At 35.5% G+C, this 23958-nt stretch overlaps 1 protein-coding gene across 1 annotated transcript in view; it reads right to left on the reverse strand.

Annotated features, from left to right (window-relative positions):
- Cdh12 (cadherin 12) overlaps positions 1-23958 on the reverse strand; it is a 1002120-nt gene that overhangs the window by 51112 nt on the left and 927050 nt on the right. The window contains exon 9 of the mRNA XM_034523462.3: positions 3552-3805. Coding sequence (XP_034379353.1) covers positions 3552-3805 — 254 coding nt within the window. The remainder of the gene's footprint in view (positions 1-3551; positions 3806-23958) is intronic.

Genomic DNA, 23958 nt, shown 5'->3' on the forward strand with positions numbered 1-23958 from the left:
GGTAGGTAGTAATAGAGAGATAGAACCTTTGGGCAATCTTCTCTAACATCTTTATGTTTATAAAAGTTTGTGAATGTGCATGAATACACATATGCATGCATACACACACACAACATATATTCATCACATATTGGCACACACTTTTCCACAAATACACACACACACACACACACATATACATATGTCAAAATATTAACTTAAGTATGAAGTTAGGAGATGAGGCTTGTGGGGGATAAATTAAAGAATATCAGTAGCATCCTTAGGAAAGAGCTCATTGCACTAAAATACTTACTTTTTAATGTGTATGTGTGTACACTCAAGCTCATATTTACACACCATGATTATACAGTGTCTGTGAAGCCCACAAAAGGTCCTGAAACCTCCAGGCCTAGAGATCCAGGTAGTTGTGAGCAGCAGTTTTGTGCTGGAAACACACACCTAGTTTCTTAGTTATGAAGTCTCTCTTCTGGATTGCTGTGCCATCTTTCTAGCCTGATAATTGATCTCTTGAAAGGAGCTTGGGAGAGTTGTTCTTTCTTCCTTGTATGAACATTATAAACTATCTGGCTGAGGAAGTTGGGGATGTCACTGAAACTTGAAAGATGAAGATGTTACTAAGACACTGCATCTATCATCAATTTAGTCATAGACTAAAATTTTCTGACTGATGCATGAAACTTGCTTTGGCTGCAAATGCTTAGGTACTCTGTCGTTGCAAACTGAAATGGCCAGGATAGTAACTGGTACGAAGTAGCAGGTACCATTGTAACAAATACCAAACTAAAAAATTTTCATCAGCTGGAAGGATTTTGAATTTTTATAATATATAGGCATTGGGGGAGATTGATAAGTGATCAAGTCTAAGACAAAAATTTGGTAACTTTAAAACAAAGTCCTTCTTTGAGAGTTCCAATGACCTTGATTAGAATGTTGGAAGAACACAAATAATAAAGCCAATCTGATGAGATATCAGAGAGAAAGGAGAATCATATTATTGAAGAAGCCATGGATGTGAAGTAGGGTGGGGAGGAGTATATGTGAAGGTTTGCAGGAACAGAGGGAAATGGCAAACATAACTAAATATAATTTCAAAAAATTAATCCAGAGAGTATACTTGTGTTAGAAAAAATGCTTTCAAATACTAACCCATGGGTGACAGAAGATGAAGAAAGAAGAGGAGGAGAGGGATGAGGAGGAAGAGGAGGAAGATAATAAAGAGGGGCAAGAGGAGAAGGAAAAGGGAGAGAGGAGGAGGGGGAAGAGGGTAGTTTTCAGGTTATAATGTTCTACAAAAGATATTAATTTGGAGAGACAAAATTATGTTTATCTGACATTTAATAAGAACAACATTTATGAATTAGATTGGTATTCTAGAAAGTATTAGATTGGTATTATATTGGAATTACAGAAGGTAGTTATAGAAGATAAATTAATTGAAGATAAGATTATTATACAAAAGGATATCAAAATACTAAAATTTGAAGTACTTTAGTCTTAGTATATTACAAAAAGAAAGAAATATTACAAGAAATGGATGTTCAGAAAGGTTAGGGTTTTCTTTTGAATATGTATTAAAGAATTTTGTTTGAGAATGAACAAAATATTTCATCCATCAAGGCAATTGGAGACAACAATAGAAATGCTACAGAAGAACCACTTTATAATGAGATTACAGAAAACAAAGAAATGAGAAGATTGCAGGAACAATTTTAGACTTCTTAAAATGGACCAGATCTCTGAACTAATTACTCAAATCAAGGAAGGAAATCAGTCATAAATCAACATCGTGAGAGATGATAAGCATGTTTGTTTGTGAATAGTGTCAAAAATCAAGCTAAAACACGAGACTAGAGGTGATCAATATTCTGAAGATGTAACCTACATGCATAGGTGCGGCTGACAACAAAATCCACAGTGAACATTGGTTTTGAAGTTATCTGAACTATCTATCATTCTATTGCATCTAAAAGACTTCATATTCAGCGGGTCTGTAAGATGAAGCCCTGACCTAGAGAAAAGTCATTTTTAATAAAGCTTGAACTTGGGTGGAGTTCCTCCTGCTGTCATTTAAAATTATAAAGATACCACTGTTCTTTCATTCTCTTTTCTATATGGAAGGTTAATCTCTGGTCTATCACTGATATGTCACATATTTTAAAATCACATAACTAATTTAGTTTCAAAGACATTACTACAGAAGAGCTTGGCAATAATGGATCTTGTAAGGAAACTCTGCTGTGTCTTTGGTAGAGTCTTTGGGGGAGATATTAAATGTTAAACTCTTGCTTTGGCAGTGGAATCATTTAAACCTTTTGGGGATGTTTGATTAGGATAACTATATTTGATATGTGAAAAGGCAAAGAAGGTCTGTGATCCAGAATATAATGTAAAGTGTGGGATATTTGTGTCTACTTCCATAACAGAATTGTGAATGAAAATTTTCCAACCCAAATGAAGATTTGCATCTTCTGAGAACTATTATTTGATGGTAAAGTAGCCCTCATAAGATGATGTATACTTTTACAAAATTAACCATGAAAATCTCCAGTTTCCATGATTGTATAGATTCCAAAAGAAAGATACAAATTTGCATAAGAATACAGTATTTTTTCAGAAACAGTCTCTACAAGCACTTGGATTGTAAACTTTGCAGTATCTGGTTCAGTGAGAAATAAAGGGTATCTAAATCACGATAGGGTATATTTTTAGAACAAACTAAAACTAAACATGCAACTTTGGGGGATGTATGCAGATGACTATAAGAGAATGACATACAGATTTTTGATCTCATGTCTGAAATCATATGCAATAATTGGGCAAAGACTATCATTAAATTGGTTTTTATATGAAAAACAATTTTAGCAGTTATGTCTATTTTTCTCTATGTTAGGGCAGTTACTTTGCTTTGATACTCTTCCTTTATATTCAGAGGTTTATTTCTTCAGTAAATCACTTGTTTATTGAATACAAGGGCCTAGTTTTAATTTTCAACATTGCAAGGAAGAAAAAAAACATAAACTCGTTGTATTCTTATATTAGTCATTCACACTTACTATTATACAACCCTTCACACCATATCAAACACAGCAATTTATGTTATTACAGTGGATCGATAAGTTCCAATATATGAATACTACCACTATCTCATTTCCAAAACAAACACCAGATAGCAGGAAAAAAGTTTTAAAGAAAGTGCAAACTATGTCAAATTATTCTATGTATTGTGGAAGTACCTTGATAGCACTACTCTTTGATTCCACCATTTAAAGTTACCTCGCTCAATCCCTTTTATATGAGAAAAAAAATGACTCATTAGTTTCAGTGACATGTCCAACACTGAAAACTGTAAACAGTATTGTAAGAATTTACATTGGTTGTTTGTATTAAAGTTCTGTGACAATACATCTACCATCACACTAATAAGAAGTCATTAAATTTTGTGGCGCATGATCTACTACTATTTCATGGCAGCACCTTTAATAATTGAGTTTGTTATTTCCTGTTGATCTCATTTAGTTTTTCTAATGAGCATTTAAAAATGTTATTCATACCTAACAGCACTACTGCCCACATCAAGGTCTTGTGCTGTGACGGCTCCAATGATGGTCCCCACAGGAGTGTCTTCATAAACCTCCATGGTGTAAAGAGGCTTGCTGAACACTGGTGGCTCATCCACATCTAGCACACTGATTTTTACTGTAGCAGTATCTTTAAATGGTCCAGCAGAGTGAAAGCGGTGGTCAAGGTGAAGGTTGGAGGCTTCTACTTTAAAAGTATATGCCTTCTTTGTTTCAAAGTCTAAAGGCTGTAATAGGGACAAAACAAGAAATTGTTTTTATATAGATCTGGGCAGAAAATGATGAACATTTCTAAACAATCTGCCAGCTGCTTTCAATTAATTGCACATATTTCAGCTTCTTTTCTATGAATACAGAGAAAGTAAAAATAAATGTTTGAAAACATTAAAGATAAACAGCATGTAGAAGAAACCTGTAATGTTAATTATTTTAACACAGAACTGACAAAATCTACATCTACACATCAAAGTAGACAGGGCACTCATGTCCTATTAGGCAATGTGCAATGAGGGAGACATTATTTTGCTTTTATCCAATACTGACATCTACTGGACAAAAGTAAAGATCAAAAGAATAAAACAACAACTAAATTAATTGTTTGATTATTTAGATTCCAGGTTCACATGCAATATTAGAAATTTCCTTTTCTTATTTTTCCCCTATTACCATTTTCTGTTAAAAATCTTGAATACCTAGGTAATCAAGAGCGAGTAAAAGTCAGTAGATTGGTAATTACAGTTGTTTGCATTCCAAGAATAATACCTAAAAAAAGTGTGTGCTGCAGTGTATTGTCAGAAGACAGCACAAACAGTTTGACCTCAAACATTGTTCAATTACATAAGACATTGGAAGTAACAATGGGTGTTATTTTATACATATGCACTGATACTCAGTTTAGATATTTTTCCTACTTCAAAATATAAGGTTTTTTTTCATTGCCATATTTGAACACATTATAGTGCGGGATCACTGTAGCAATGAAACACTTTCTTGTGGGAGAGGGAGTTGAGTAGACATAAGATCACATTATATGGCTTGAGCCGGCCCTGAACTGACAATCCACCTATCTCACCTTCTCTATTATCATGATGACAGGTAAGATCCATTACAGTCAGCTTTGGGTGGAAAGCTGCTGTGGTTACATATAACCATCCCAAAGACTGGAAGGCTGAAGATCTTAATGAGCTAGTCTTTAAGGACAGCATGGGCTACATAGTATAATAGAAGTGAGACAAAACTGCAAGACTTTGCTTGAAGATGTTGACACATGTTGATCATATTGAAGAAAGAAGAAAATGCTGAGATATGACAAGGTTTAGTTGGATAAGCAAGCACAACACAAGGTAGACACACATTTTTAAATATTTGAAGGGTCTTCATAAGACGCAGAAGAGTTTGAGTAACAATCAATTCTTTTTGTTTGTTTGTTTGTTTTTTGAGACAGGGTTTCTCTGTGTAGCCCTGGCTGTCCTGGAACTCACTCTGTAGACCAGGCTGGCCTCGAACTCAGAAATCCGCCTGCCTCTTCCTCCCAAGTGCTGGGATTAAAGGCGTGCGCCACCACCGCCCGGCTAACAATCAATTCTTATTAATTGTAATTTATAAGGAAGAAATTCACAATATATGTTACATCATGTCTCTTTACTTTCAATATATTCGAGAAAAAGCTGCATTGTATAATTTACCATTCTAAGAAGTAACAAATTTGTCCATATGCCATGAGTCTGAAAGAAAAATTTATATATATATATACATATATATATGGGCTACATAGTATAATAGAAGTGAGACAAAACTGCAAGACTTTGCTTGAAGATGTTGACACATGTTGATCATATTGAAGAAAGAAGAAAATGCTGAGATATGACAAGGTTTAGTTGGATAAGCAAGCACAACACAAGGTAGACACACATTTTTAAATATTTGAAGGGTCTTCATAAGACGCAGAAGAGTCATATATATATATATATGTATATATATGCATATATATACTTAGGTGGAAAGGAGTGCATGTTAATTTAAATTGAAGTGCATAAAAGTTTCAGTTTTTATAAATGCTCAAATTTCTGAATATATTACATAATATAATTTTAACATTGCTAATTGCTAATTTTTATTTCACAAACGCTGATATTTATTTGCTTGATTGTACGTGTTTCCAGAAAGCAAGCTGCATGACTGTCACTTGGGCTTGCTGTTACTGTTTTCAGAACCAGATATTGTATCTTAGGATACAGTCATGGGTACCCCCCCCCATCTCTCTCCCTACTTTCTCCTGCGTATTGAAATGTCTACATTTGCACAATTATAAAAATTCTTTCCAGATAAGCCTTAACATTATTTCTTTCACTTTGCAGTTATCCTAAGGAACTTGGCTCCCTACTGCTATGTCAGTTTCAAGGTAGTGTCTAGAGAAGGGAATTCTAAATTCCTTTACCTTTTTCTTATATATCATTTTTGAAGACAAGCTAGCCTATGGCTTTTACTGACTCTGCACCTAACACAGCTGGCAAAAATTAAGTGGTCATGTTTAAGAAGTAGGGGTGCATTGGGGAGAAGCTATTTATACCTATAGACCTGTTTTGCAACTGAAAACTTACATCCTGCAGTGATCAGAGCCCTGGAATAAATTACTAAGAGAAACAGAACAGTAATATCCAAGACGGGGCTCCTGGATGACCCTGACCCTTAAGGAATCTCTCCTTAGAAAATGATGCATATCAGTAAAAGCTGGCAGAATCAGTAGTTGGCTCTATACTTGGATTTAACAACTCACTAGCCTTACTGCCATCTTAATTTGGGGATGATGAACTTCATTGCTAATGATCACAATAAAATTCTAGCATTAAAAAAAAGTACAGATGAAAATGATTTGCTTAGAATCTTTAGAAAAGTACAGATGAAAATGATTTGCTTAGAATCTTAGAAAACTGAATATTTCTGAGTCGAGTGGATTTAATTCTCCTACGATAAATAGAAAACCCCTGACATCACTTACAGCCTATTTGGACATAAAGATGGTAGAAGGTTTCAGTGAGGAATTTCTTCTCTTTGGCTAGAAATACATCACTTAAGCCAGATACATAGTGGGGAAGATACCGTTGGAGGGAGCTATGCAATAAAAGTTCACAATTTTAACGAAATAAAAAAACGCATTTAATATCATCGCCCTAAATTTAAAAAGAAGAAAAATTAGGCAAGTCACATTATTATAGTGACCGCTTGTGTTTACATTCTCTTTTGCTTAGGAGCGGAACAGCTTCAATAATGAGCACTTCAGAGGTTGTAAACATTTAGGAAATCCACTTATCAGGGTCTTCCAGAGTCCATGCTTCAACATAATCTTGTGTAGAAATTAATGTACTCCATTTATTGTTGTTTTCATGAATTTGAAAATCAATATCTCCAGAGTTTGGAATGCAGAAGTGCTTCCACTTATTATTTATTTATTTATTTTTATTATCATTACTAAGTGTTCTGCCAGGGCCTCCATCATCTGTGTTCAGTAGTCCAGCACTGAGAGTAGGCATGACATTTGAATTTGATACCATGTCAACAAACAAGTCATTGAGTTCTCAGGAAAAACAAATTATATAAATATAAGTACAGTCCTTAACAATTGAACCTCTGGCCTAATAGGTGATTTTTTTTAAATAGGTGATGAAGGGGGGCCTGAGCACTGAGTATATCCCAGGCAGCAGCTCTGTACCTAATCTCACAGACCCAGAGGAAGTGAGGCTCCTAGGAGTTCTAACCCACACAGTATCTTAGGTAAGGAGACAGCAACACCCGCCCCAAACAGGGAGTAACTGGGACCCACTAGGGCCCAGGAATTCACTCCTGACTAGAAGCACTGGTTCCTTCTGGTTTAGGCCCAAGCACTAAGTAGATCCCAGGAGGCAGCTCTGCACCTAATCTCACAGGACCCAGAGGAAGTGGGATTCCCAGGAGTTCCAATGCAGGCAGTATCTTAGGTAAGAAGACAGCAACACCCACCCCAAACAGGGAATTACTGGGATCTACTGGGTCCCAGAAATTCACTCCTGGCCCAGAGCACTGATTTCTTCAATTCTGGGCCTGAGCACTGAGCAGATCTTGGGCCTCAGCTCTAACACGAGTAGCAACACCCACCACCACACCATACAGTTCTGACACAACCAAGATGATAGAAAAGATAACCTCCAGAGACAGGCAGGTAGCACTAAAGAGATCAAGATGGCAAAAGGCAAGTGCAAGAACATAAGCATCAGCAACCCAGGGTACTTGGCATCATTAGAACCTAGTTCTCCCACACTAGAATGTCCTAAATTCCCCATATTACCAGGAAAGCAAGGGTCAGATCTAAAATTACTTCTAATGATGATGATAGAGGACTTTAAGAAGGTCATAAACACCACTCTCAAAGAATTTGAGGAGAACACAGGTAAACAGGTAGAAGCCCTTAAAGAGGAAACACAAAAATCCTTTAAAGAATTTCAAGAGAACACAACCAAACAGGAGAAGGAATTGAACAAAACAATCCAGGACATGAAAATGGAAGTAGAAACAATAAAGAAATCACAAAGGGAGACTACCCTAGAGATAGAAAATCTAGGAAAGAAATCAGGAGTCATAGATGCAAGCATCACCAACAGAATACATGAGATAGAAAAGAGAATCTCAGGTGCAGAATATACCATAGAAAATATTGACACAACTGTCAAAGAAAACAAAAAATGCAAAAAGTTCTTAACACAAAACATCCAGGAAATCCAGGACACAATGAGAAGACCAAACCTAAGGGTAATAGGAATTGAAGAGAGTGATGATTCCCAACCTAAAGGGCCAATAAATATCTTCAACAAAATTATAGAAGAAAACTTCTCTAACCTAAAGAACGAGATGCCCATAATCATACAAGAAGCCTATAGAACGCCAAATAGACTAGACCAGAAAAGAAATACCTCCTGTCACACAATAATCAAAACACCAAGTGCACAAAACAAAGAAAGAATATTAAATGCAACAAGGGAAAAAGGTCAAGTAACATATAAAGGCAGACCTATCAGAATTACACCAGACTACTCACCAGATACTATAAAAGTAAGAAGATCCCAGGCAAATGTCATACAGACCCCAAGAGAACACAAATGCCAACCCAGGCTACTCTACCCAGCAAAACTCTCCATTACCATAGGTGGAGAAACCAAGATATTCCACAACAAAACCAAATTTACACAATATCTCTCCACAAACCCTACACTACCAAGATAATAGAGGGAAATCTCCAATACAAGGAGGAAAATTATATCCTAGAAAGAGCAAGAATATAATCCGCTTCCAACAAATCCAAAAGAGATAGCCACAGAACTATAACTGGTTTATTAGGGAAGATTTGTATAGATAAGCCCAAATAATATTTTATATTTTATCGAAACACTTATGATAAGTTGTTGGTTCCCTTTTCATTGACCTTTAACAAATTGTTTTATAACCTCTTGAAATGTGCTCTGACTAAAAGTCTGGTTATTTGTCTAGGAAAAATTAACTGATATTATCTGAGAGAGTCACAAAATTTTTATTACAGTTTTTGAGTATCAGAAAAAGCCTAGTAATAGTCTTGTTATAAAAGAGCTTAACAATCATGTATAAAATTTAAAAAAATTATAAGATAATAATTAAGATTTAAAAAGTCATCTATTATATAACATGACCACAAGATAGTACATTTTTATAGATCTATGTTTAATAATAATAGACTGAGACAACAATTTGACATCTTTAGAGTGTATATAGGTCAAATTACAAAATTTGATTTAGTGTCCTCATTTTTTTCATAATAGTGTTAATACTTGAGGACTTATACCTAATCAATTATGATAAGTAGATGTTACTCATTTTTATTTAAAAAATTTAAATGTGTATATGTGATTTGACACCTTTTTAGGCTTTCTAATCATGATTACTTTAACAAGAGAATCAAAAATATAATCAGTTATTGCCTATAGTATATTTCAAGTTTGGTGTTCCATATTAGATTAAGATAAACAAAACAGACTGCTGTTGTCAGACGTTTGAGATGTTTAGTTAACAATTTATTATTACTCATATTACTAGAATTTTTTAATCTTCAAAGACAAGATATTATAAAACAAATATTATAATACTTTAAAATATTATCTTAATAACTCTCTGAGTATGGAGAGAGTGGCTACTGGCACTTCTGCCCTGGTTTTACAAGAACTGTGAAAAACTGGCTTTTAAAACAAAAGAGGGGGAACTATACTCTCAGAAGAAGTCTCCCAGAAACAGTCTCCATCATGCCTTGTTCATTTTTAATTTTCTAAATCTAAAAGCTCATGACAAAGCTGTTGCTGATTGCCTTTGGCACACTGAGACCAATAAAAACTGCCACAGTTATGTGGGAGGACTCTCTTACCCTTAAATGGAATAGCACAGACCCAGTTCTCATATGGAGCCAAGGATTGATATGCCTGTTTGATGCCAAAGAAGGCACTGCTAAATGGCTGCCAAAAAGATTAATAAAATAAATGGATACCCCCACAAAGCCAGGCCCAACTATAAATAAGATGAATAACAATTGACATCCAGGGAAGAGGTATGTCCCTGAGAATACCCTTCTTTTTCCTTCCCAGGAAAAAAATGAATCACCAGTGGTGTTTCTGTTGGAAGTTCTAATCCTGATGCTGGCCTCCAGACTTATACTACTCAGACTTTCGATGGGTCATTAATAAGGACATCAAACAGCTAGAGATTGATATCACTAATCTGAAGAAATCCCTCATTTCTCTTTCTGAAGCGATCTCCAAAAAGAACAAAGGACTTTATTGGACTTGATTTAGTTTTTTACAATAGAAAAGACTGTACAGCTCTAGACTGTGTACAGCACTTAAAGAAAAATATTGCTTTTACATAGACAAGACAGGGATGGTTAAAGAGAACATGAAAAAGGTAAGAGAAAGCCTTGAGAAAAGACAGACAGAGAGAGAAAGAGAGAGAGAGAGAGAGAGAGAGAGAGAGAGAGAGAGAGAGAGAGAGAGAGAGAGAGAGATTGAAAGAGAGGAACTGGTATATGAATTGGTTTTCAACCCTTTCATGATTGTCAACCCTACTTCCTTCCATTATGGGACTGATAATTGGGTTACTTCTGCTTATTTATTTTGGTCCCTGGGCCTTAAATAAGCTGACTAACTTTGTGACTAATTTTGTGATAGATAATACTGACAGCAAAACCTATTCAGATACATTATTATAAGTTACCTATGGAAGACCACAAGACTCAAGACGAGGTTGTTACTCTATCCAGGATGTTCCCAAAACTCCATCTCCACCCAAACTAAAAGAGGGGACTTCTGACCCTATACCAAACAGAGAGGGGCCACCCAGAAACCTCTCTGACTGGCAATTTAAATTATTGCATAGGCTGCGAGGCTAAGCACTGCAAGGGAATATAAATAAAAAATTAAAAATATCCTTCTGGGTTCCCTGAGGGACAAACCTGACTGCATAGGGGTTGATGTCAAAAGTATCATCACCTCTCCAGGAAAAAGACACCAGGACAGGTATGGCCCTCATGCCTCACTGAAAAAAGACAGAAGGACCAGAGCCATTACAAGGTCCCCTTTAATTACTGAAAGTCAGGCCTCTATCCCCACCTTTGCAAGATTGGAATCGCCACTATCCTTCTATACTTGGAGAAGGGAGGAGACATCAGGGGCAGCCTTGCTTATACACTGATGGCCTAAAATCAGCCATAGGCCTAAGTCAGCCTGCTAACACAAAGCCTTGGTCTCTGTGGAAAAACTGAAACAGATAGCTGTAAGATATTGTAAACAGGCAGCTTTGGTGGAAATTTACCAGCCTGGATAAGAACTAATAGCCATAGACCTTGTGGATAGGTAACCTTGGTGGAGAGTACCAGCTTAGATAGAAACATGTGATAGACAGAGTCATGGTGACATGTTCCCTGAACCTTCACCCAGCTGATACTCTGTTCTGGAAGATATCTGTACTCCCCCTGAACACCTATGTTCCTGCATCATCTCCTTCCCCACATCCTGCCTTTTTTGTTTATAACCCCTGTGTGAAAAAGTAAAAATCACAGTGTGATTAAAATAAATAAATGAAAGAAAAAAGAAAGAAAGAAAAAGAAAGAAAGGTAGGAAGGAAGGAAGGAAGGAAGGAAGGAAGGAAGAAGGAAGGAAGGAAGAAAAGAAAGAAAGAAAGAAAGAAAGAAAGAAAGAAAGAAAGAAAGAAAGAAGGAAAAAAAGAAAGAAAGAAAGAAAGAAAGAAAGAAAGAAAGAAAGAAAGAAAGAAAGAAAGAAAGAAAGAAAGAAAGAAACATGAAGGCAGCTTGTGGCTGTGTTCTAAGAGGTTACTTTTGAGGACATGGGTATTCATATAGTAAATGAAAGAAACACTAGGAATTAAGGATGATCACAGACAAAAGCTGACCAAAGAATAAATCTCAACAACTAAATCATTGGCAAATACATTTTGTTCCTAGTAGTTGAACATAAAAATGGTCCCTTAGCTTCAGGTCTGATCGCAGCAGCAATTCATAACATAATTCTTCTTGACTAGTGCTGAATAAAGGCACAGTCACTCATATTCTGACCAACAGTAACTGCCGTTTGCCGGTCTTTATATCCTATTTTTCTCCTCCTTCAGATTTCCTAAGGAACACGTATCTTTTCATCTTCACAATAAGGTGTTTACTCTGACAAACCGTCTCTTGAATTAACAAGATTCTACTATGCAGAATCCATGAAGCCATAATAGTCATTAGAAAGGCACACTTTCAAGGAACAAATGATTAGAAGATGTTATTATCTGAAAAGAAAGAATGTGGAAAAAGAGTTGGAAAGATTTATATCACACTAAAACGGGATGAAGAGACATAGAGGGCACACTTTTGTAATGTAAGCTCACTAGTCTGGATGATTAAGATAAAGCATTTAGGATGAGGTTTGTTTTGAGAAGAAATTACCTTTTTCATGACTGAGTTTTATGATCAATAATCTGAATTCTAGTTTGGAAGGAGGCAAAAGAGACTGTGCATATTTCATAATCACTATGAAAGCACTCAAATCAATATTTCAATAAAATTTGATCAAGCAGTGGATAAACCAAAGCAGTCATGGTATGAGGTGAGACTGTCCTTGCAAGGGGAAATAGATGAAACTTGGACATTTGAAAGTTATTCTTTCTTTTAACAAAGTTTTGATGTATTTTATCATTATACATATGTGTGTGAACATATGTATAATAAAAGCATAATTTTCATGCACACTGTTTTTGAAATAAATTATTTAACTTAAGAGACACACATTCCACTCAGTTTGTTCCAAAATAGTTAAAGAAAAAACATCTTATTAGAAATTTATTTATTTTTCCATGAAAATATTATACTGAGTTTCATATTTCTTATAATACTTCCACAAAATTTTAACTCAAAATTAAAGGCAGCTATTCAAATGACTCCAACCAGTGACAATAATTTCAATATACTTTCAGTAGCTGACATAATGCAAATGAAATCAAGAGCAGAACTGCACAAGACATCAGTACTTTTATGTACAGGTTTCAATAAAAAAATCTTAAAAATACCAAAACATTTAGTCAAATATTGGGTTTTGAGTAATATACCTATATCTATATATATATCACATACAACATAAACCATTTTCTAACACAGTACTTCATCACATGGTACAACATTTATGCTTTTTAAACTTAAAATTTACAGACCTCCTCAGATCTCCCAGGGGCTAAACCACCAACCAAGGTGGGCACATGGAGGAACCCATGACTCCAGCTGCATATGTAGCAGAGGGTGGCCTTGTCAGGTATCAATAGGAAGAGAGAGCCTTGGTCCTGTGAAGACCTGATGCCCCATTGTTGGGGAATTCCAGAACAGGGTGGTGGGAGTGGGTGGGTGGGTGGGTGGAACAATGCCCTCATAGAAGCAGGTGAACGGGGATGGGTTAGGGGTTTCTTGGGGGGAATCTGGAAAAGGGATAACATTTGAAATGTAAATAAAGAAAATATCCAATAAAAATTTATAGCAAGCTGTAGTTTTTTCTCTGATCTTCATGTTCTCCATTTGTGAAATCAGTACAAATTTATTTTTTATCATTTGTAAAATATAATTAAGTTTATAGTGCATGTGATTAAAAATAAAAATAAATGTACCAAAATAAATAACAGTTAACAAACATAAAACATGTCTTTAGCTAATGGAAAGTTAAAACTTTCTATGTACTTCAGTGATATTTTTGTTTATTGAGAAAAACTACAGATGTGGTGAATATCTAGGGACATGAAATATAATGAAAATTAAATATTTTAAACATATGTACAACATGCATGCTAGGAGGATAGATGAAATGCTTTCATTTGGGGAACAAATTAAGAGTTAAGGAAAAGAATTAATGAAGACTTTTTTTCTGTGTTGCCATCTTTATAGAATGAATTAACTACAGAACTGCAATCAGTCTGGTGTCCTGAAATGTCTACACTTACAGACTGCCTCAGAATTCCCAGGGGCTAAACCACCAACCAAAGACTACACATGAAGGGACCCATGGCTCCTGCTGCACATGTAGCAGAGGATGGCCTTATCGGGTATCAATGGGAGGAGAGGCCCTTGGTCCTGTGAAGGCTCTATGCCCCAGTGTAAGGTAATTTCAGGATAGGGAGGCAGGAGTGGTTCTCTGAGGTTCTCTGTTTACAGAATATGCCAAAATTGGCAACAGAGAAGGTACTTCCTCCTCTATAACTTGCTTGTGTTGAAACCCAGTAAAGTATTCATATAGGATGAACAGATGGAGCTTCATACACACACACCCATACCCCCCACACACTCCCACAAAAGACATAGACAACAGATACACAGATACACACACACACACACACACACACACACACACACACACTTTTGAAGTAAAACATAGAGAATGAAAGTAGGTTGGCTTTTCTCAGAGAAGAGCCAACGTAAAAGTAGAAATGAAGAACTAAGCGAGCTTATGTCAAAACATTGGCTGGATAGTGCATGTAAGCCTGACAAGGAAGAAACACTGAACAAGCTCAATGACATGGTGGCAAAGGCATGCCCAGAGGATTGAAAACAGTCTAACAGATTTGCTAGATCCATAGTTTAGAAAGACTCAAATGAAAGTATAAATAGAATGTATCTTTTCTGTATGTGTTTACAAGTGTATTGTACATGCACCTTCACATATGTGCACATATCTGTGTGAACGTGTAGGTACATGTACACATGATCATGGAAGACAGAGGTTCATTGGAGATGGCTTTCATTATTGCTTTCCACATGATTTTTAAGGCAGGCTGTCCCTTAAACCTGAGCTTCATCAGTTTAACTAGATTTGTCTGGCAATTGAATAGAAGAGATCATCCTGAAACCTCCTCTAATTTAAATACCCAGCACAGATATGGACCAAGGTCCTCATTATTAAATGTCAATTTCCCTATGTAATAAGTCATATCCCCAAGTCCAACCATAATTCTATTGAGAGTAGAGATGAAATCTTTTGCTACAATCTTTGTATTTTAAATTCAAACTTTAACCCTAAGATAGCAGATAAATCTACACTGAATGTTTCTGTTGGGGGCCGACTTTTAGCAGAAAGCGGCTATCAGCTTTGCAGCCATCTTGAGCCATATACCCTGACATGAGACTTGAATTACAATAGCCTACAACAGCTGAGAACACTCCGATAATCTTGGTTTAGATACCTTGAGATTAAAGGTGCATGAGATTAAAGGTGTGTGAGATTAAAGGTGTGTGACTTAGAAGTATAGAGATCAGAGTTAGAGACAAGACCTAAGGGCATGATTAAAGGTGTAACTTAGAGGTGTGGCTTAGAATCAGACTATAAAAGACAGAACCAGACATCAGACCAGAGAGAGAGATTCACACACATCAGACATTAGGTAGAATCTGCCCTCACCCTCGCTCTTGCTGAAACCCCACCTGCAGACCGGAGCAGCAGCTTGGGCTGGGATACAGAGGCCGCCCAAACGTGGGTCGGCCTGGGCCTCAACATTTTGCCTGGGCTGCAACATTTATTTTGGCTGCCCCAACTTGGAGCTAGTGTGGTCCCCAACATGTTTCTACATTATATATATATAAATCATGTGGAAAACAATAAGAAAGCCATCTCCAATGAACCTCTGTCTTCCATGATCATGTGTACATGAACCTACACCTTCACACAGATATGTGTACATATGGGAAGGTGCATGTACAATACACTTGTAAACACATACAGAAAAGATACATAGTCAACAACAATATATAATGTGCTTTATTTACCACATACATAAAGTGCCTGAGGAGGCTTGAATAGTGCTTTGAATCCTGTAGTATTGGAGTTCCTGACAGTTGTGAACTGCCATGTAGGTGCTGGTTCCATTGGAAAAGCAGAAAATACTCTTAACCACTGAGCCATTTCTCCACTTCCAGTGAAAATGTTTATTTTTAAACAATGGAAAAGCAAAAATAATTTTAAAAAAGATAATATTCACAGACACAAAAAAATATTAGATTCATTTCTTTAAAAGCACTCATACAAGATTAGATTTTTAAAAACTGTGATTAGAGAACTGGCAGGTGATTGTACAAAACTTTTCACATTCTTCAATTTTTCCGAAAATCAACACATGGTGGTGCTATATTACCAATGTACATGACTCTAAGCCATTCAGTACTGCATAACAGAAAATAAATTTGGAAAGTTAATGATTAGTGAACAAATACATAATATAAAGGCCCCAAAGAACCCATTAACACCTGCTTACTGTTTCTGTAAGTGGTAAATTATGAATTTGAACTCCTATGCTGAAGCTTTCCATTGAATACTATAGTTATGTAAATGAAATAATAAGCCAGTTAACATCATGATTATAAGACTTTTTTTTCTTTGAGAACTACTTATTTTATACTAAGAGATAATTTTTAAATTCTCTAACACTGATGCACTTATCACTTCTTAGTTGGTAAAGATGAATTATTAAAATAGTATGGAATTGTTGGTGAAATTATGTATGATATTAATTCAGACTGTTGCAGTCTGCTTTATCCTACTGTTATAATTCCACAAGTAAAAGAAAACCAAGGAAAATATTTTTATGAATAAATTTGTATTTCAGGCCTGAAAAGATTTAACTCACTTGTTTCTATTTGTATTGATATTAGCTAAATATACAACTTATTTTCCTTTACACATTAGTTAATTATCAAAGTATAATACATGCAGCTTTAAATATATATATATATATATACATATATATGCATAAAAATATGGACCACAGTTCAAGTTTCCCATGACAATAAATTTTTATCAAATTTTAATTCTTGTTTCATTTTATCTATTGCTATATTGCTCAAAAATGTATAAGAAGGTTTTGATATTCATAGCCCAGTACAATATGATATGAGGCAACTCAGTGTTTTTCTTATTTTGTTTTATTTTTTAAAAAATATCTTGTGCCTTGGAGAGATTTGTAAACTTTCATGATGTTACTCTGAATTTAAGGTGACAGAGAAATGACATTCTGTCTGAGGCTTCATAACATGGTCAAAGTCAAATTTAACAATGAAATAAATAAAAATGCCTGCTTTCATTCTTCTCAGTTCATATAAATCTGAGCATCATGTTCATCCACTTACATCTTTGCTCCTCAGAGGATAAGAAGGAAATAAAAGTAGTAAGTAGGAAGCAAGAAGGACAAGATAAAAGATAAAACAATAATGAAACTGTGAACTTCACAGCATGGAACATTCTGCAGGTTAAAGGGGATTTTGCAAAAAGAAAAGTAAATATTGAAAAACCTTATAGTTCATTCTTTAATCTGCATCTCAAAATCTTTCAGTCCGTTTTAAAGTAATTTTTAAGAAAGCATTACATATTCATTTCTCAAACAGAGTTTTGACCTTCTATGTAGATTAAATGTATGTAAAATGTGGCTTTTCTATGAATTTCATTTTTTCACTGAAACCTTTACATTGTTTTTCCATTCAGAGGCTGCAAAGGAGAAACATCCTAGCCAATTTTAAGACATAATACAATCCAAAAACTGCTGTTGTTTGCATAGACACTTGTTTTGCTCTGCATTTTCATCTAAACACTCCTAACCATGACTTCAAAGTTATATTCAAAGATATATATATATATATATATATATATATATATATATATTCTGTAGAATCCATGAAGAGATGAAAAAGGTGGAGTTACCAACCAGGGAAACAGACTCTGGAGGCAAGCATGAAGAAAGCAGCAAGCATTTTTTTCATATTTGGACCAACGGGGAATTGACAGGAGCTCTGAATTAGCCAACCATCCCACTGTCACTATGAGGAGCTTCCAGGATACCAGCACCAGAGGGTCTTTCTATTAGGGCAGGATCAAAGCCACCCTCATCATCCACCAGACTCATTCTAGGAGCTGCAGCACCCGAAAGTAATGCTGTTAACATTAACGTGAAACTTTCATAGGAGTTTTCACCTGTATATTTTTAATGACTGTTCTTTCAAGAAACTGTACAAATATTTTTAATCAAGAAACATATCTATGAGTATGTATGTACAAAAGATCCTTCTCCAAACAGTACTACATAAGCAAGAGAGATTGCATGTAAGCATTCTTAAAATATGTTGCATCTCACATCTTATTTAAACAAATGTTTTATATATAATTTACCATGTAATAAGACTACTTTTTTAGAAACTGTACTTAATCTTTAAATTTCATCAAGGACATCATCATTTCTCATAGTCTCCATGTCTGTGACCATCCATCCTGGCCCAAGCTCATGGCAGTTCTGTAGATTGGCTGTGGCATCTTCACTGGGATATCTCTAGCTTTCACAATTACTACCAAAGTATGTTGAGTGACCCATCTCCTGAACTATCAAGGTGATCACAATAGACTCTCTATCATGATCAAAGTCACAGACATACCCTGCTTGTGGGCTTTCCTCCATCTTGAGTCTTGTCTACTCTCAGCATCTCATTCCTACTGCCTGGAAGCTACACCTACCTCCTTGCCAGTGTTCTCCATCTTCAGAGATTTTGGAAATACGACTGCTCAGGATTTCTGAGAACATGTGTTATTCAGATACCATAGTGTCACTCTCTCTTTCTTCAGCTGGAGAATTTTCCTGCTGAATTCTCTAAAAGACCCTGCCCCCCCATATACTTATTGACATTTTACAGTGATGCATATCCTCTCAGCTTTACTTTATTACTATCAGCTCTTCCCACATCCTATAATAACTAGAGGCTGCTTAAGTACAAGGAAAATGTCTGACTATTTCAACTTGATCTTCTTAGTCTTAAGTAAGTCTATCAGTATCTGCTCAGCAAATTTCTACTGAATGATGTAGTAAAATGTATAGTACTGAATTATATGTAGATTGTGATTCAATGCCTATAGAATGAATAATGTTCTATTATAGGAAGAAACAAGAAAAATAAAACTAAACAAAGCAAAAAGTGTAGAAGAAAAGCAACCAAGATTCATTCACAAATGGATTACAACAATGACCAGCATGGCATGATAACCTAGAAGGTGCACTAGTGGCATTTACAATGTTCAGGTAACCAACAGCTCTCTAACTTGATTTAACACCCATCAAGCAATAGCAAAATCAGCCTAGCACTTGAAAGCTAGCCAACTACTTGCTAAGTCATAGTTCTTGGAAAAGGTTTTGCAAGTGCTACTTGGCTAAACCCTAATGAAATTCACATTTGTTTTCTTTTTACTCATAGATAAATGTAGTTCTCATTTCTCACCCAGGGAAATCCTTCTTGGAGCACATAGATGCCTTACAGCACACCATAAATAATCAAAATGCAGTGTTGTAGAGCCCAGTCTTAACGGGTACATCTACAATACAATGTGTATATATAAGGCTCAGGTAAAACTTTTGGGAAAGGGAGACAGTAGGATGGGAAAAAAAGAACTTTTTGCTGAGATATTGTGTACTCTAGACATGTCACAGCTACAGAGAAAAAAATCTCATAAACATGACTGACTAAACATCTGTGAACAAGGTAAAGAATAGATATGCTAAGGTTTAGTATAAAAGGAGGGTTAGGAAAAGCCTCATAGGCTTAGTAGGGTTTAACCAAAGGTTAAAGTTTATAGGAATTTAAATGAATAAGAATGGCCCTCATAGACTTATGTATTTGAATGCTTAGTTGCAGAGAGCGGTATCATTTGACAGGATTAGGTGGTGTCAGCTTGCTGGAGTAGGTGTTGCTTTTTGAAGTAGGTGTTGGCTTGTTAGAGTAAGTGTGTCACTGGGGATGGGTTCTGAGAATTTGAAAGCCCAAGCCAGACCCAGTGGTCTATCTTCCTGCTGCCCGTGAATCAAGATGTAGAACTCTAAGCTACATCTCTAACACCATATCTGCCTTCATGCTGCCAGGCTTCCTGTCATGATGATACATCTCTAACACCATGTCTGCCTTCATGCTGCCAGGCTTCCTGTCATGATGACAATGAACTGAACCTCTGAAATTGTAAGTAACCTCCAAATGAATGCATTCATTTAAATAAAAGTTATTATAGTCGGAGTGACTCTTCATAGCAATAGAACATTGACTAAGAAAAGAATGACCAGGTTGTACTCAAATATTTAGAAACATACAAATAAGCACACACACAAGTATATATATATGTGCATCTATATATGTGTGTCTATACTTATGTAACAATAAATGATATATATTAGATATATATTAATGTATGTGTATGATCTTTTAGAATTTTTTATGCATGTAAATCATGAATACATGTATGTAAAGGCTAGAGACGGATCTTGCCTCTCTCTTTCAGCCATCTCCACCATTATTTTTATGTGAGTGTGACACTGGGTCTTTCACTGAACCCACAGCTTGTCAATTTTGTTCTGCTTATTTATGAGTAATCTGCAGGAACTACAACGCCATTGCTAGAATTCTAGTATTTTTGCAAGAGTTTGGTATCCAAACGCAGGACCTCAGGCTTTTGAACCAAGTACTGTTCTGACAGAGCTACTCATCCAGTGTGAAGTTTCTAGGATTTTGAGCAACATATCTAAAAGGTACTTTAAATGACTTGAGAGAGATCAAACTTTTTAAAGAAACGGGAGATCTGTTGCTTCTGGGAGGTAGTCATTTTGATGCTGACTTTAGTGTAGACACCTAGTCAACATAGAGGACTACAATTCAGAGCTTCTGGTCTAAAATATTTCATCCATGTCAATTCCCCCAGGTAAATAGGCAACAGGCCTGGGTCATTTCCTTGGCCTAAGCACTTTTCAGCTCATTGTTTTTGAGTTAAATGAGTTTTTCAATGAAGCACAATTTATATGGATTTATATCACTGAAACATGATAACTAACTTATATGAAAATTTAATTTTAAAGATTATTTTTATTGCCATATTTTCTTTGTTCAAATCAGATATTTGAGCAGTATTCAAATGGTTTATAGATAAATGATAGATAAATCGAACTGAGTATAAAATCATTCCTTTTGTTTAAAATAATGACAACTAATAAACAGATATGACTTACAAATTTAGTTTGTGTTTAACAGACAGTATATCGCACACTAAAGGAAATAAAGTATATGTACAATATTTGTTTCATGTTTATCAGACTGTGTGTTGTCCAGTAAATAAAATAGGGTACTTTCTTTTGGGGGAGGTATATGTATTTGTGGGGTGTGTGTGAATCAAATACATAACACGTTCATATATTCATGCATTAATCACTCATGAACTTAAAGCATTCTCATTAGTTAGATGCATGATCAGGAGTTATAATGTTCCACCTGTCTCTATCACTCAGCTCTGGAGGTACAGGGCATGCTGCCATCCTAGATTTTCCATGGGTGCTGGGCATCTGAATTCAAGACTGTATAATTGAGTGGCAAGCACTCTAACCAATGAGCTCATATTATTGGCCTGATTATGTAAATTATCTATATACCAAAAGGGTATTCAATAAAGTATTGTTACATCCTTTTAAAGAATGATATCAAAGCATATATGTTTCAGTAAATATATTTGCCTCATATTTCAACTTTCATCAATTCGTCTTCCTATCATAGTTTTGTTTCCATTGCTATAGAAAAGTACTGTGAAAGAAAGAAATATTAAAACAAGGAAGGAATCATATGACTTTTACATTCAGGCTTATTCATATTGTAAAGTCCAGCTAGAATGAACCTCAAGCAAATAGACATATCCATCTTCAGTTAAGGAGAAAGAACAGTAAATGAACACACATATGCTAATCCTTAGCTCAGTTTCTTTGACTCTTATCCATCCATTGTATATAGGTATCCATCCATAATATCTGTCTAGGAAATTGTGCCTTCCAGAGTTGGCCACCTTCCCTAAATTGACTCAATAAATTATGAGAATCCTTTATATGCTTATCCAGAAACTAATCTAATCTAGACAAATCTTTATTGAGAATACTGAGTGATTATAGATTATGTCAAAATGATAAATAAAATCAACATGACAACTTGCTTTGTCAAGTTTATCAAGACTGTGCTTTAAGCCATAACCTTACACTTATTATATCATAAATAAATCACAGCAAAACTTTAAATTCCCATGGTCATAAAAATTGCCACACTTTAAAATCCTGATAGGGTAGAAACACCTTAAAATATTTACATATATGAAAGAAATCTAAATGGAATCATCAAGTACTGAGGGAGAGAAAGCCCCAACTAGGACTTTCGTTTGACCATATGAAACTTCTACTGCTGAGAATGGGTTACAGTTAATGTTTTTGTTGATGAAATGAGCCCTTTTGGAAATGGTCAAACAACTCAGACTATTGCAAAAGCTATTAGTTGTTCTATAAAAACTGATGGTAGGGTTAAAACCAACACATATATATCTTGTATATATGGAGAAATGTAGCTGTTACCTAATGAGATTCTTCTCCCTTACTGATGAGTACTCACAGTCCTGAAAGGTATTCTACATACTACTAAACAAGAAAGGTAAATGCCAACACTGCCACAAACCCTTCAATCTTTAATGCCAACTTGCCTATGTGACAAACCAGTGAAACAGTGGCACAAATACCGTGGGATATCCAACAACTATCTGTTTGGAATTTAAATCACACTCCATGAGATAGAAGCTATACTGGGACACTGCTTCATAGTCTAAGAACATGAGACTTGACGACCTATGGTTCTAAAGGAGTATAACAATAAAATGACTCTAAGCAACATTCTACTATACCCTTGGATCAGTATCTCATTCACCTATTATCAGAGAAGCTTCCTTCTGAATTAGTTAGGTGCTAATACAGTTACCCACAATCAGACAATGTACCGAGTGAGAGATCTTGTAATAATTGGTACTAAACGGGATATAAGTATCATATCCCTGTTTCCATGGATCAGGCAATGATATGGAAGTGAAGGAAATAGAATATAAGAACTAGATGGAATGTGTGTGACCAAGAAAACAGTATCTTATAGAAATAATAGCTCTAATACAATTATGATCTCACAGACATTATGACAGCAGGCATAGGGCGTGGAAAGATTCAAACCAGACAGAGCCCCAGTGCTGAGGTGGGGTAGTAAATGTGAGTTTTCATCCTCACTGAAGAATCTATTTTCAATTAACAACTATTTGGAAAGGAAAAATTAGTTTTCCAATGGAGTCTTACTGAATATAAAAACCACACCTAAGGGAAAGGCCCAAGCTGATAAGTAGGTAGTCAACAAAAGCCACACTGAATGGTATTTATATATTGTCTCATTCTATTTTGTTTGGACACATATATTTATTTAACTGTACTGGTCTTTTATTCTTTTATGGTTTTCCACTTTTGAGTTTTAGGGATTTTTGGATGTATGTGTGTGTGTGGGGGGGTCTGTGTTGGAAGTTTGTGTGTGTGTGTGTGTGTGTGTGTGTGTGTGTGTGTGTAGCGGTGTGTGGTTCTGTCTTTGGGTAGAGAGGTTTGGGTGTATATTTCTCTGTGTGTGTGTTCCTCTGTGTATATGCATGCATTTCTTCTGCTCTTTCTTTGTTCTTTTTTCGTTATTATTTGTTCATATGTTCATTTTGTTATCCTTTTTATGTGTCTTTTATTGCTTCTTTTCTAAAAAAGAGAAAGAATATATGGATTTGGATATGTGGGCAGGTTAGAAGAAATTTGGGAAGAGATAGGGATGGAAGATATGACCAAAATATATTATATGCAAATGAATTTACTTTGAATAAAATATAAATATAATGTTTCAATATCTTCTCACTATAAGCTGCTATCAAATAAAATAAAAGAAACAAACACTCTCAATTTATGATGGCATGGAATGATC

This window comes from Arvicanthis niloticus, chromosome 19 (assembly GCF_011762505.2).
Source record: "Arvicanthis niloticus isolate mArvNil1 chromosome 19, mArvNil1.pat.X, whole genome shotgun sequence".
NCBI lineage: Eukaryota > Metazoa > Chordata > Mammalia > Rodentia > Muridae > Arvicanthis > Arvicanthis niloticus.